Here is a 16473-nt window from a genome sequence, read left to right on the forward strand (position 1 = left end):
GTTAAATGATAAAGCTTGTTTAGGGTGAAAAAGGAACAGGAACTGAGGGAATGTTTCAATGTTATTATTTGAGCCTTCTACAGAAAAGAGCTACCATTTCTTTCATCTTTCTGATATGTCTCCACTTCTAAAATTAGAATCTGAGTTAGAATCACAGAATACCTGGCAGGCTTCTGCTAAGAGATGCACTGCATAACGATATGAATAGAAAACATCCAACTGATATTGTCTTACACAAGGTTTGCAAATCACTATTGAACCAGCCTTACCAGAAGCATCCAGAAAATTGCTTTTAACACTTTACTTACCAAAAGAACAGTGGCCTTAATCTAATTCAGTATAGTTTACAACCTAAAAGAGAAAGAGGGTTGATGCTGTTCAATTTACTGAACCTTTAAATATAATAGTAGTTCTGTACACAGGGATGCAAAAACTGAGATTTTTTTTCTTACCTTTAATATCACAATGTTTGGCTGGATTAGTTATGCTAGCTCTACTTACTGATTTGCTGAATAGTTATTTTTTCCTTTTTTGAAATTTCACTGCACAATTTATGATCCTGCAAGGCATTTATGTGGTTCCTGGCAATATTCTCAATATCTAACTTTGAGAATTTAACTTTAGGTTAACAAGTTTCCTTCACCCTTAACTACAAAACATAAACCCCTTACCTTTGGACTTATGCTAATGGTCATAATTAATGTAGATTACTATATTAAAGTAGGTCAGAGTTTGGACGCTCCTTCTAAGTTTTCGTGCTTTTAATCATGCTGACTTCTAGGTATCCCTTCAGTTCCTGTGATTGATTTTTAAACAAAGTCATACCAACTGACAACAATAATAATGTATTCCTGGGCAAACACAAAAACATACAAAGTAACACAGGGCAAGAAAAAGATACTGCCCTCTCATATTTCAATTAGTCATCCTATCTGTGCTTACCAAGCTTCTCATTATCCACTTCTATGGTACATGTCATACTGGTTTAGTAGCACACCCTATGCTAATTAATTCCATTCGTTTCTTAGCTTCTAAAATACACACACAAAATTCCTTTGTTTGTTTTTGTACCAAAGAGGATACATTTTTAAACCTCTGTGAAAGCGTGAATCTTAAAATTAATTCAATACTAATCTTTTATAAGTATCTGTTTGTGAAAAGTAGATAACAGTATGGTTTAATAGAATCATGGGAAATACCATCAAACTGCATGCATTTTATGATTACAGCTACCATTAACTTACATGCTACAGATTAAGACATTTATAACAGTCTAGGTAGATCTGATATAGACTTTATAGGAATAAAACCAGCAATAGGTAAAGTGTTTTGTTTGTAAGATAGCTGTATAAACACTGTCTTCCTGCTCTGAATGTCACACAATGACTATGGCTGCTATTGCACATGTTCATACAGTCTGCTGCTGTATTGTCCATTGGGTGTTTCCCAGGCATCACTCAGAAGAAATACAATAAAACTTCTATGCAAAAGGTGTTTTTTGTGTCTTTTCTCTAAACTTTTTCTTACGTATGAAATTTCACAGCAGAAGTATAACAATCAGTATAATACCACAGGTTTTTTTGAATGTCTTTTCTTTTGTAAACTGGGCTTTGATAAAGTGCATGTAAAACCTATAATTATATCTACAGGCAGTAAGTATTTGATTTTCAGAAGCACATATTATGTTCTTCTAAATCAACAGCAAATTGGTATTGTGTAGCATACCTCCTTTATCAGCTTAATAGCAAGAATCAGAATATTAAAATGCATACTTTTACGAACCCGTTTGTGACAGCATGGCAAGAAGCTACAGTGACATATCTGGTATCACCTTTTTTTGCTAATAGCTGGAGCCCTTTGGATGTAAAACTCTTTGTCAGCCAGCCTCAGAGAGGCTATGAGACATGAGTTTGCTGACAATCCAAACAGATTTGTCATTTCTACCATTCGTGTATCAATTCCTGGTTTCCACACAAAGCTCCTGGAGGATCTTCACTGTAATTCTCAGAAAATGCAGACCTTCTTCACAATTATATATAGTCAAGGCGTACTCAGGTGTCCTTTTAGAGCAAGGAAATTGGTCATTGTTGCTTGAATTACAGAGTTCACTTGCTCTTTGCAATGTAGAAGCAGCACTGGACCATCATTTTCTTTTCTTTTTGCCAATGTGATATGTAGACTATAGCAACTATCTCTGGATCTGCCTCAGCACTCTTGCCTGTCTCTTGCAGAGGTGGACATGGCAAAAACAATCTGCATTTGCCCAGCGGCCAACACTTTGAGTACAAAATCACAACCTGTTACATGCACATCATTGCCCATATCTTTAATGATAATGCAATTCCTTCCGGTCCTTATTGGTTTAAAAACTAAGCCAAGAGATTGGTGAGCTGTAAAACATTAAAATTCTTCTTCCTATGGACACTGATGGCACTTTCTAACACCTTAGAATAAACCCACTGAGCTCTGTTATATTCTCTGAAATAATGGCATAACAAAGACAAGAGGACATTAGAATGAGCTTTCATTACTATAGACACTGCTAGGTGAGGAAGTCACAGTGATTGACCAGCTCCAGAAGGAAGCATGATTGTGGCATGCTCTGTGACTTGTGCTTTTGAGGTCTCTTTGTGACTTCAGCATCTTCTGATTCTGCAAGTGTTTCTTCACTGCTGTGTCCACAGTACACAATTACATTGTTGATAAGTTTAAATTTTCGCTAAGAATTTAGATCAAGTTATAATGGTTGAATGAGTTATGAGGCATCACCCGAGATACGGTACCATTTTACATACTTGATCTTGAAGAGTAACAGCAGAAACTCTCGCTGCTTTGGTCTCCCCACAAGCACACAGACAGCTGCTGTGTGTAAACTGACTGGAGCTGACCTGAAAGTGGCTTGGTCTAGTCCAGTTGAGCTTAATTAAAATCAGAGTCACTTCACAAATCAGCTGTTAAAATGTCGCCAGCATTTTTTTCCCTGTGGCACGGATACCCTTTTTCCTATGAGCTGCACTGCTAATGTTCCGCTTGTTGCAGTTTTTCCTCCTTCTTGGCCAGCCCAAGGCTCAGTCTGGCCTCCGTCTGCACGGTCAGCGTCAGCTGGCTCCTGGTCTTCTGGTCCTGCCTCTGTCCTCTTCCTGGTTCCAGCCCTAAATGTCAGCAGCACTCAGTTTTATGCCTTTTGTTCTAAGGCAGTATTCCTGCTCAGAAGACAATTTTGAAGTTTGTCCAGCTGCTTTTCATCACCAGCTTCTGTGAAAAGTATCAAACTAATCAGGGATGCCCTGTAACTTATGTCCCAAAGCTTACTGCCAACCTGCAGCTGTCAGCACTATTTCCAGCACTAACCTCTAAAGCCAAAATAAAGTGTTGTACATGTGTAACTGTGAACTTGAGGTAGCTTGAATCAGATATTTTTTTTTACAAACTAATTAGGAAAATGCATGCTATATGCTAGGTGGATGATAAGCCTTATGCTAGAGAGGTAGATATTCCCTTCTGTCAGCCAGCAAAGACAAGAGAACATAAAGCTGGAAGTCAATATCTTGAAGGGCCACAGTACAACTTTTTAGTGCTCTGCAGTCAAAGGTCTCAGTTGATTGCCTTCTAAAAGTAGTCACAGAGGTACAACAGTATTTTCATGGACTCTGTTATTTGCAAACTAGTGAATCTGAATTTCTCTGACGTTGCTCCATCAAGATGATGGTTCTGCAGTGAACTGCATATTTACCATGTGTGCTTGGACTTCTCATGGTTCCTGAAAGTTTTGTCCTTGTACCAGCTGCTGTTAGTATGGTCAGTGTGTTAGTCACAGGAAAGGCTCATAACCTTTATGGTTTCTCAGCGCTGTACTTTCTGCATAACTCTTTGTTCATCTGTTGCACAGATTGTTAAATGATTTTACTTTTCTAGCATCTTATATAAAAGTCCTTCAAAGTGGAAAAGTTTTGCATATTTTTTTGGATCATACTGAATACTTACTTTGGTTTGCTTAATTTTGCCTATCATGCACAAACAGCAGCTCACAGCTCCGCATGTTTTGCAATAATTATATCTCAGCAGGAATCCACTTGGATTTACAGTTATTTTATCAGATGTATATTTTCATGCTTCAGACTTTGTAGCTTTCATCTACAGATACTGTAATGTACAAGCCACAGTAGTGTGTGGTACAATATCAATATGCAGTTCCTGTCAGTACTGTATGGCTCACATCTACTGTTACAGACATTATAAAGAATACATTAGATCTCTGATCCAGGTAATAAAGTAACATTAGACATCACTCAACCCATAAAATGCCTACCCTGTTCCCAGAAGAAGGTCTGACTTCACCATACAACTTCCAGATCACTGAAGAAACCACATCATAAAATGATGTTCACAAGCTATTCTGACAATTATATTTACAAAAAGAGAGAGAGAAAAGAAAACCACTTCCAGTCCACCACACAATTTTTCAGAAGAGATCTGCTATTACACCTCTGATTTTTCCTGTTATGCTTCATAAAATATCTTTCTGCACCTGCATCCTCCAGGAGAATGTCTTTCCTAGCAAAGGAGCTCACGTGATAACACTCAAGAGAATTGGGAGAAGGTAAAAAGGCCAATCACATCATTAGCTGTGGGAAGGGCTATGTATCAACTCCCCATAATATACATGTATCATTTTACTAATATTTTAAAACTGGAACTGTGATGAGCATTTTTAATAAAATATCAACAATCAAGAAGCATTTTTGGTAAGCTGTACCATTTAGAATTTCAGATTTTGTTGTTGTTGCTGGTGTCTAGGTTGAGTAGAAAAGAAAATCTAGTCTCAACATTTTCAATGTGATATTGTAGGTTTTAGTCACTCAAGGTTTTATCTAGTCGCTCAGTTTTATAAATTATTCTTTATGTAATAACAGGTTTTCTCCGTGTACTGGTTAAAATATTTTTAAATTATTCATATCTCAGGTCTATTTATAGCCAGGTTTCATTTGCCACTTTTAATTGCTTTTCCCCCAAGCATTTATTCCTGTGCACTCAATAACAAGTTTAGAACTTCCAGCTTCTTGAGAATTTGTAGTCACAGGCCATCCTTAAGGATTTCTGCATAATTGCTGTATGTGTTTATTAAATCAAACATTTGAAGAAGTCAGGAATATTCTACTATTAAATCACGTTTGCTGCATTTGCATTTGGATTTGCAAAACTTTTACATTATTACTCACTAATGGGTTTCCCAGTTTCTTCAAGTTCTGATCAAAATGTAAAGACAACAGCAGTGACAAATAATTCTAAAAGGCTGAAGTGTAAACCGGCTGACAAGATGCCACTACAGCGCCTCTTGGACGCATCAGCAAACCCCACATAAGCATCTATAGGGGCTGTTTCATGGTGAGGAGAAGGCACTCAGTGCCCATAGGTGCTGTCAGAGCAGTGGATTCCCTGTGCTCGATACTCTCCTGTCCAATGAGGTGGAATGCTCCGCAGGCACATGGTTTACGCTGCTCAAAATAACTTGGGACCTGCAAACTGACAAATGCTATTGCCCCGGTGGTGACAGGTTGTCCAGCTTCTTACAGCCATCCTCATAATAACGAAGGTTAACTTCCTTCACTGTATGGACTCCTAGCTGTTCCTGTTCCTGAGGACTGGAAGAATTCCCTCGCTTCCTTAACTTTAATCTCACATTTCTGGATAATTGTCATCGCTACTAAGTGCCAGAGTTGGGCAGCAACACCTGGAAGAACTAAAAAAGGTAATGCTTCAACTTTAGACTGGTCTACATTTTAATTTTGCAGCACAGGTGCAGAGGGGTTGATGAGCATGTATCTTTGAAAGCTAATTATTGCTGATAAGACGTATACAGGGAACAAATCATTATAAAACTGACTGACTTAAATTAGGCTGAGGCGTGTGTATTACAGTGAAAAAGAAAAAATGTTCTGCAGCACTATAAAGGGCTTGAATAGCATTGGGGGGGAGTTCTCAAAATCCCTCGGAGCCAGTCTGACTCCTCCAAAGAATCAACAGAAGATAGTAATGACCTGAAAAGTTCACTGCTGGGACTGTAATCTTCTTTCAGCCTTTTGGCCCTTCCTTCACTTTCTGAACTATTTACTTTCTGGTGTTCAGTCTTAAACCAATATGCCATAATTTGGATTTCCTTCTTAAGCAAAATCAAACCTAATTTAACATGACCCCATAGTTAAATACTTTCTCTTTATTTATTTATTTATTTTGTCGTGTAAAATGACCCCACTGGCTATATTTAGTGCTGGGAGATCTGCTGTCTGGATTAATGTGCACAACAGCTGCAGAAACAGTCCTGCTAGAAGGGCATAGCTCTCTCCCTTGAGCTCTCACTATCTCTCCCGCTCTCTTTCTCTCTCTCAGAAAAGTATTTGACTGTCAGTAGCAAATGTTTGGCTCAATATATTGCAACATTAAGCAGTAATCAGAAGCCCATCTTAAGTTTTACAAAATAATATGCCAACAATTGACAAGAGAATAGAGTAGCTCTTGAGTTTACGTCAACAGAACATTATACGAATCATGCTGAAGACCTGAAGACACTGGTTATTTTATCAACAGTTTTGTTTTGGTCATGAGGTTTACATTTGGGAAGATGCTCTAGAGTTTAAGAGTGGAAACAAAATCAGCAAATGTTAATGGAACAATTTCGTAAACTTCAACATTGCTCTTCTCCCTCTCCTGCACCTCCTGTTCCTAAGGTCAGAATATTTCTTTCTCTCTTTCTCTCTCTCTTTCTCTCCCTTTCTCTCTCTCTTCTTCTTTCAGAAATGTCTAACAAAATTAAACAGTAATAGGAAGCTTTTAGTTTCCGTAGCTGAGCAGAATGATATTTACATATCAGAAATAATTTATAATCAATAGAGGAGTTAGTTTTTATACTTGACAGACTATCAGAGACAAAGAACTGTGTGTTCTGTGCTGATTTGCTATTCCTGTGCATTCTTTAGAGATTTTACAATATGTCTTGCTGTGCTACTGAAGGAATGTTTCTTATCAACACCTGCCAAGAATTAGCAGTCTGGGTATATTTGTAAATAAATTAGCATTAAGATGGTTTGTTAAATGAGCATTAAGATGGTTTGTTAAAAATTTACCTTGTACCATAACAGCAATTGGACAATGCAATCTAAATCACAATCTAAGTTACTGATTATCTATCTATCTATGTTAGTTTAATTTTCTATACTTGTTTATGAACAAATATTGCAATCCAGGGATTGCAAAAAAAATCCAAGGGATTTTTTCTATACTTGTTTAGTACTATGAGGATAGGCAAATTATTTCACCTAACTTAAATCTCATTTAAACATCATAACTTATATATATGATTCAAAAGTGAAAGTTTTTATGTTACAATGTTCTTAGGGAAGATTTGTGAAAAAGCATAAAAAAACATAGGAGAAGATAAAAAATATACTATAAGAGTATGAAAAAAGAAAGGTACAACTGGAAAAAAAAAACTTATGGAAAAAAATACAAGCCAGATTTCTTTTGTGTCTAATTCAAGACTCAAGTTCGCTTTTTCACTAGGAACAAATATTTATGTGAAAACTTAATCTCACTTTAAAACCAAAACAGCCCATACGTTTGAAATTACCAGACAAAATGTAGAAGTGGAAATGCGGACGTGCAAATACCATTTAGTTTGCATACCATTGATTTTCAGGGCTTCCCTTTGTCTGGCTTGTGCTTGTTCAGTCTGGCTACACAAGCAGTGGTCTTCAGATACACGTGCACAATTCCTTTGACATCAGTGCTGTTTACACGCATGGGTAGAACAGAGAAAGCTGTTCAGCATGTAAGTCATGCAAATTCTTATTACAACTACCTTGTGCAGTCTTGTAATTTGTCAGTCTACAGCAAGGCCATGCAATACTCAAACCTTTTTTTGTCACAGAGCTAAGTTGTCCCAAAATAAAACTTTGGAATAGTCCTCAGCCTCAGGCATTTGTGGATTTCTGCACTGCTCACACGTACTGCTAGCAGGACTAACAGAAATGACCTAGTTTAAAGCAATTGGGTCACTGTCCATGAAAGTGGATTTGTAGTTTCAGCCATGAAAGGATTGCACAGTATGCCTGTGTTTGGACTAGGAAAAAAAGAATATTGCTGCCTGTTAGTTTTAGTTTAGTTTTGTGGACTTCTGTGTGCACATCCATCACCAAACTGTGGACTTGTGCTGTATGTTTTTGGACCTTTCTTATAGACTCTTTCTCACATGGGCAATTCCTGAAGGAACCTGGCTTGCATACTTTACTTAAATTAATAAAACTTGTCCTACATTACCAGCACTTGAAGTGCTACACTCAGAGCTTGCCCTAACATCTGTGTCCCAGCCTTCACAGACCAACAGGAAAGGAGGACAGAGAAGCATCCCAGGCAGTTCTCAAAGACTGCTGTCATGTCTTTTCCTTTTTCACTTTCTAATTTAAAAATCAGATTAAATTTATTTTGGAGTTTCTTAAAGATATTGTTTAACCCTGAACTACAGGGAGATTCACTAAGGAGCAAAGACAACTTAAGATATGGGTAAGAAAGGATCTAAGTTCTTTTTTTTTTTGAGAACTACTATCGGACAATATTAATTATGAATATATAAAGAGAATTTCTGTGATCAGAGTAAAAAAAAATGGTCTTTTTCTTATGACAGTCTGAAAGAAATGTTGAAAAAGTTTAAGATCTGTTAAGGGGCTTTTTTCTTGAAGAAGAGCTGGATATCTTAGACTGTTTAGGGTGCCCACTACTACAACCCTGAGGTCACAGGCCAGGTGACTAAGTATTCAAGGGCATGACTCCAAGTGCACAAAGGCCTATTTGAGTGTCTTCTGCAATTATTTGGAAACAGGATTTATCCCATCCCATTTCTGAGATGATAAATTCAATTTTTTTTTCCTTTTGTGGGCTGTACAATTATGCTGTCAGTAGGAAAGGGAAGCGACATTAGGGACAAAATACAGTGGTAATGAAGAACACATTTCACATCTCATATTTCTAGCACTATTTGCTTGCAAAACAGGTGCTCTTAAGGCTCATCAGAAGTTTCTTAAAGCAAAATAGGCGCTATTAATGCTCTAACATCTGAACATTCTGAGTAACATTCAAATGCCTATGAGTGAAACAGTGAATATCTCCCAACAAGAGAAGAGCTGTGTTAAAGGAGACCAACATCACTACAAAAATGCCAAGATAGATCCTCTGCTACAGAAATCTAGACTCTTAAATATTGCCTGCTTCAAATCACCTGTATTTGATTTGAAATTATTTACATCATGTTCATTAAAAAAATCACATGGCAAATTATATGAAATTATTTTCCCATTGAAATTATTTATTACTTCAACATAATATTGTTTAATGTAGATGATGCGTAACTGTATATAGATAATAATTCAATCCTATATTCCTTTTTTTCTATGAAAATCAAGATAGCAATTTCAGTTTAAAAGGAATTTAAAATTTGTTTTACCAGTTAGAACCCCAACCCGTTATCACAAGTATTCAAAAAATAAGGCATTATCCAACTCCCAATACATTAAAGATCTATTAAAAATAATGAAATTTCCCCCAAATTCTAAATATTGGATGTTCTATAGTTATTTTTTTCCTTCTTTCTTTCCTTTTGTTGTACATAGGTCACACTTTTCAATGTTTAAGATTTGTGTTCATCAAGGAAAACTTTGCGTGTTACCTGAGAACTACTTGAAAAAATTACCTGTTTGGCATTTACAGATAGAGGGCCTGCAAGGCTGGGCTTAGTAATTCTGTCCACAGTTGCTTCAGGTAAATCCTGGGCAGTGTAAGGGAAGTTACTCTAGATTTACACTGCAACATATCTAAGGGAGAAGCTGGACTATCCGAAGTTTTATTTACAGAAAAGGGTCTGACGCTACTTATTTATCTGAACAGAAGCAGTAGTAGCCATACATCAGTTATAACAACAATTAAAAATCTCTTAAATGGTAGATACATACGTTAAAGCCAAGAGCAGCAATATTTGAAGATATTTAAAACACCACCACCAGTCTTTTCACTATTAACAAAATAATGTTACAGCAAGCAATAAAAAGCTACCAGCCTCTTTTAGATTTGTAATCAAACGGCAGCTTTAAGATCTGGAAATTATTAAATGGGTTAAATGGAAGAAAATTAAAACTATACTTAGAATATTGAAAAGATTATCTTGAAATATACACATGAAGAAGTAGGACATTTCCTAAACATGGACATAACCTTTAGCCTACTTGTTCTTAAAGGGATTTTATTTCCATCAGAAGCTGTTATACCCTGGGGCTCTGAGGCTCTCTCCTCATTTTCCATTATTTAATTACATTACTTGGAAATGGGAGTTTAGCTACCTGGCTTTCTTGATTCATTACAAGGAATGGAATTCGAACCTACTAATGTGTCTAAAACAAAAAAGTAAATCACGTTCTTGTACAGAGCTTTCTAGGTAAAATTATTAAAAATACCTTACACTCAAACCCCTAACCACAACCTCTGCTCCAAGCCTAACCTTTCATACTTCTGGAGTCTCAAAGTCTGTCCTCCAGCAGCAACAGCACGTCAACAGGCAGTAACCGGAAACGGTGACAATGGCAACTGCCAAGTGAGAATTCCTGCAAGCACATAAGAATGTGATTGTGATCTTTAAACGTGTGGGAGACAGACTGCTTGTGTCACCTCTTGTTTTTCATAGCTGCGATCCTACAGCTGAAACACCTATGTAACTGTTAGTGTTAACAGCAGATGGGTAAATGCAATTTATTTGCAATTAAATTAATTGGAAAAGGATATAGCCTCTAAGATCTCTTAAACTTTCTAGTTTCCATGCAGAGGTGCTGGACATACAGCACATTTGATGTGTAAAGCCCACAGGATGCCACCACGCAAAGAAAGCAGCAGCAGTTTGCTAGCTGTTCTGATGCTGGGGTTTCATACAACAGCAGTCTCAAAGAAATGGTAGCTTGGAAAGCCAGATAGAAGCAACAAGTGCTGACTAAAACTATTCATGTTTAAGTACAAGTGAAGGCCAAAGAAGACTTTTAAATGCTTTTTGCATTAAATCTGCTATTTGCAGATAGCCTCTTTATTATGGTTAAGTGAAGGACTGTTTGAAAAGAACATCTTTAGGGCACTAAGCAGTCAAAGCTGTCTCTAACAAAGAGAACAGAGGACCTGCACTCAAATAAACCTGTGAATCCCTTTGGTTTTGCTGAGATTTCATTACTGATGTTTTCTTAGGAAAAAGATCAGATTCTTTCAGTGATGACTCAGCAATAGGAAATTAAAGGATACAGCAGCACGCTGCACAAGCTTGCTGAAGTGATTTTTCTGCCCTCCATATAATGATTTTCATGTCAAGGCACTGCCTAAACAATCTTTGGAATCTAATTCTACCTCTGTGTATATTTTATCTTAAAGATTGCTTGGCTAATAAGAGAACACTGCCATAGAGACAGGGTCTTGAAAAATCAGAAAACTTGTGCAGTTAGTTTGCTCAAGAAAACACAATTAGTGGACTGAAGAAGTACATGCAGTCAGTTTTGTTCATGACATCCTCTGGTGCCTCTCAAGATAATAGGTGCCCAGGGTCACTACTGTTAGTGTCCTGGGAAAGCAAAAGAGGCTGCCCTCAGTGCACTTTTTGGTGCTGGAAGTAACAAACTGTCAAGACTGGAGATTCAAGACTGTCATTCCCCTCTCAGTCCTAAACAGCATCAGTTTAGAGCTAGTATTCATAACTAGCATTACAGTTCCTCTCCTTGACACTGGTTTATTATTAAGAGAGAGATTTTTCTGGTCTGCAAAATTCTTGGTGCTTCCACTGACACCATGGATATGTTTTTGCTAGAGTTTGTCTTCTTACTGCTTACTCCTTACAGCTCAACAGAGATACCTGCAGTTAGAGCATACTTTGCTAGCTCCCAGCCTTCTGTGCCAGCGCACACTGGGTGAGCGTGGGATGGTTTCTTTGTGGCCACAAAGACACTTCTGTTCCAAAGTCCCAATCTGAAGAAATTAAAGGAAAGGCTCGAGGCATATTAAGGCCAATTCTACAACACAATCTAAACAATCCAGAAAGTCAGGCAAAGAGAAAGACTGCGCTCAAGCCCAGGTCTTGATTTTGGAAGCCTAGATTCCTATTTTCACTATATAAAGCCTGAACGAATATCATTTGTCATTAATCAAACCTGTAATAGCATAGTTTTCCTTCTGGTGATCTTTTTTGCTCACTGGAAAGCTGGTCTCAACAGATATTTTAGAAAATATATTGAATTCAGACTTATTATTGTCTAGTCCACAGACCTTGTCAGGCTGTATGCTTGGCTCATTTGAAACAAAGCTGATCTCCCTTGACTGTGAAATCTGGATGGCTTCAGCCTACCCAGTGCTTCCCTCAGTCATCAGCCCTCTATACTACTTGAGAGAATAACTCCTTGCAGGGGAAAAAAAAAAAAAAAAAAAGGCATCTTGCAAGGGTTGCTTATAAGTGGAATGTCTGGCAGCCTCACAGCAACATTTGCTGGAACTCAGCATTTCCATTTAATTAGAAATATCACATCATTCAAAATATCTTAAAACTTTGGTAGCCATGCACTGCCTCGAAGTGCTACATTTGACTAGTACTCATCTTTTCCCTCACTAAAAATATAATTAAAAGTTATCTTCTACACTAGCTGAAAATAGAGAAGAGTTAGATATAATATTCTGACCCTGGGTGAGCTCTAAAGAAAACTGAAGGCTCTCTAAGGACGAGGAATTTGGCTTCAGATTTATTCTCATCAGTACCTTGCTTCCCAACACCTGAAGGAGCACTCTGCTTTTTTCTACTCCTTCTGCTCTGTGATGGACACAAGGAAGGAAGCTGTTCCAGCTCCTCTCCTGCAGAACTGTTTGATTTCTCCCACTTGCACTTGCTCAAATCTCCTTGGAAGGGCAGAGGCAGGGTTGAACCAGTCATTTGTCCATTTGCCTCGTACATGTTCACTCAGGACTGTGACAAACAAATGGGTTTTGGTCTTCCATGTATGGCTACAATGTCCAGCCTGGTCATCTGAACAGGAGATGCTTTATCCAACTGCATTACAGCTAGCCAAAATGAACCATCAATGCAAGGAAGTTTTGATTTGGCCACTTTAATTTCCTCTATCATCTTAGATTTTCATCCGCTATAAGCACCCCTGGCTTTGTTATTTTGCATTAATTTGCATCTATTTTTCCTCCTTTGGCTATCAGACAGTGGCTTATTCACTATACTTTTTTGCAAACTAGAATTATAAAGCTATTCTGCCCATCTAAACACATTCATTCATGTGCAAAGTTTCTCTTCCAGGCTGTAATTCCTTATGTCAGAACACATTTAAACTCTTCAGAGCTGAAACTGTAGATTTAGCTGTGACCTTTACTGTACAGAGTGTGCTAGCAGCACATAAACAAGATAATATAATCTCTTAAATGCATTCAGCTACAGTAAGGTTGCACAGCTGTTTAAGAAGTAAAAGCTGAGCAAGCAAAAGTGGTATCCATAGAGCAGGAACTTTATGCCTTAGGGAGACCTCTTTGTTCTCTTAAGAGGTTGTGTTACATACACTGTCCAATCATGAAACAGCTTACAGCATTATCTCATGTGGGCTTCCCAAATCAATGTTCTCTTTTGCGCTACAGCTTCACTGAATCACTGTGCCAGATAATTTAACAGCAGGAATTCGATCAGTATTGAAAATCCTGGCTCAGTTGCAGGAGTGAGGCAGGTGGTGCTTTACAGCTGTAATTTGCACTGGGGACTAAATTGGCTGTTTAGAAGTATATAACTTATATGATATTTTATTTGTCATTTTTCCTACAGGCACAAACTTATCAGTATTTTGTTTGGGTGCTTTTGTTGTCTTACTTAGCTTGTTTGTTTCATATTACCAAAATAAAACAATGAAATCAATGCATCTAAAATGTTAAATATTTACATGGGAAATAGAACATATTGTGCATCAGACAGAGGGGTTTAGGCCTCAAAATGCACGTGAGGATATGATAGCTCATTCAGTGCAGAATATAAAAAGTTTAAATGGAAGCCTTCCTTTCTGTAAATATAGAAGAAGGGCTGTCTCTCACATTCCTGGAAGAAACACTGCAGCAGTACAAGATATTACTGCCTCATTTACTTTTTACTAGCCCTTTTCCAGGGACAGCTGTCCCTCTAGCAGAGCAGAAAGCCTTTCACAGCAGAGATACCTTTTTAACTTTTCTTTCACTGGCACTTTTGGCTGTTACATAAGGCTATGAATGGAAATGGCTGAGGCAAGGGCATGCATGTTCCCTTCTCTTGATGCCACGACAGGAACAGAACCTTCTGCAGTGTGACAAAGCAGACACTTTGGGGTAGGAATATTTGAAACCACCACACCAAGACTTGCCAGGCCATAAATGAAGAGCTTCAAGACAGATACCATGCACTGCATATTCTGAGAGTCAGTAAATAATCATGCACCTTTTTCAGTATCTGTGAGGTATCAGCTCTGTAGTTGTGAACAGTATTTGTCTTCTTTGTCTTCATATTTAAGCCACTCCAAGATTAGCACACTAATAGGATGTTTGAATTGCTCTACATTCATATTAGCTCTTGTGTAAATAAAAAGGGAGAATAATAAACAGAAGTACTGACCTACTTATCAGAAGGGATGACAGCTTCACTTATCAGGTTAAAAATGGGCTTTCTGATATTGTCTTCTCATCTGTGGTACATTTTTTCAGAATCAGGATGACCTAAGAGAATGACTTTGAAAGACCTGTAGTACAAATGATGTTTGTATTGAATAATGACATAATTCTCTAATTTACTTACTTTAAATAGATAGCTTATTAGAAATAATGCTTAATTTAAGAAGCTGTAGTGCATTTAACATCATTATTGTTTCCTAAAATGCAGTATCTTTAAGAATTTTAAATGAAAAATTGTCATTATAGACTATATTTTTTCTTCTCTCCCCTTTGCCTTCCTCCCCTCATCCCTCAAATGCTTTTGAGGGTTCATTTTCTTACTACTTCAGTGCCTTTCAATCTAAATTTACTTAATTTAAAAGTACCGTTATTCCCCCACAACTTTCAGTCCTTGAAATACCCAGCATTTAATCTATCTGATGAGGTTGTTTCTTAGCTCACAGATCAGCAGTGATAAAGATTTGACACTGAAGCTCAGATAATAGCTCTGCAGTTGAAGTTTTGCCTGGACCAGAGTATAAATTACCATACTTGCAGTTGCTTTAGCAATACAAGGCTACCAATGGTAGAAAGTTATAAAAGATGGATTTCACTGAGCAAAAGCAATAGTATCTGGCAGTATGTACAGAAGCAGGCCTTTAAAATGAGGCCATACTTGCAAGTTAATATTCAGGAACCAGATGCACTTTGAAAATGTTGTGTTCTGCTTTTCAGAAGCCTGTAATTCTGTGCAATCAACAAATCTGCTATTGATAAGGTGTGGTCCTATTTGTCCTTTCTATTGGCAGCATGCAAGACGACAGCTTAGAGTCCTCAACTTCAATATCTCAGCTTCTGAGAGAAAGTTATTTAGCTGAAACTAAACATCGAGGGAACAGTGAAAGAAGCAGATCAGAGTCCACTTCTCATAATTTCCTTTATGGCAACACTTGTGGTGATTCAGATGAGATAGCCACCCAAGATGACCTTCCAGATCTCTCTGCCTTTTTGAGCCAAGAAGAGCTAAATGAAAGTGTAAACCTGGCAAGACAAGCTATTGATCAGAATCCACTCGAAACTAAACAGGATGAGCTTCAGACACATTCACATTATCCCTCGGATCAACTGAAAAACAAAGGAAAAAACAGACAAATGGCCCACTCTACAGCTCTGAAAACATCAGACAATGGCCTGCACACAAACTTTTGTCAGGACCATGTCAGAGATACAAAAGGCTCCAAAGGGAGCTCTCAAGACCTAAAGAAACAACACCTTCCCTCCGAATCAGAATCAAAAAAGGAATTCCTGAACAAGGCAGCAGATTTTATTGAAGAGCTCTCTTCACTTTTCAAAGCTCACAACTCTGAAAGAATAAGACCCCGAACATGCAAAAACTACAGGAGCAAAATCGATTCTAAGAATAAATCTGCTCAAAAAGGTAGCTCTAGCCTCTCTAGTACAACAGAAAACAGAGAAAGGCTTTCCATTCCACTACCTCAAGACCTGGAAAATAAAGCAGAGAAAGCATTTGAAAAACTAGATGATCAACCAGCAGCAAACCTGGAATCTATCAATCAATTGACAAATGCAGAACTGAAAACAGAGTCAGAATCTGCATCTGTATATTCTGATGAGCCCATTGGACAGCCACCACGCTTCACTCAAAAACTGAAGAGCAGGGAAGTTCCTGAAGGAACCAAAGTGCAATTGGACTGCATTGTGGTAGGAATCCCAGCACCTGAAGTCAGGTAA

The 16473-nt window shown here is 37.7% G+C and overlaps 1 protein-coding gene and 1 long non-coding RNA gene across 2 annotated transcripts in view; one reads left to right on the forward strand and one right to left on the reverse strand.

The window, feature by feature from the left end:
* Positions 1-16473, reverse strand: part of LOC308197309 — a 90999-nt gene that overhangs the window by 9792 nt on the left and 64734 nt on the right. The gene's annotated exons all lie outside the window — the stretch shown is intronic.
* MYPN (myopalladin) overlaps positions 10-16473 on the forward strand; it is a 63470-nt gene continuing 47006 nt past the window's right edge. Inside the window, exon 1 of the mRNA XM_080597440.1 lies at positions 10-16469. Coding sequence (XP_080453566.1) covers positions 15532-16469 — 938 coding nt within the window. The 5' untranslated portion in view covers positions 10-15531. The remainder of the gene's footprint in view (positions 16470-16473) is intronic.

The sequence above is a fragment of the Anser brachyrhynchus genome (assembly GCF_964034855.1).
Source record: "Anser brachyrhynchus genome assembly, chromosome: 6".
In the NCBI taxonomy this organism is placed as follows: Eukaryota; Metazoa; Chordata; class Aves; order Anseriformes; family Anatidae; genus Anser; species Anser brachyrhynchus.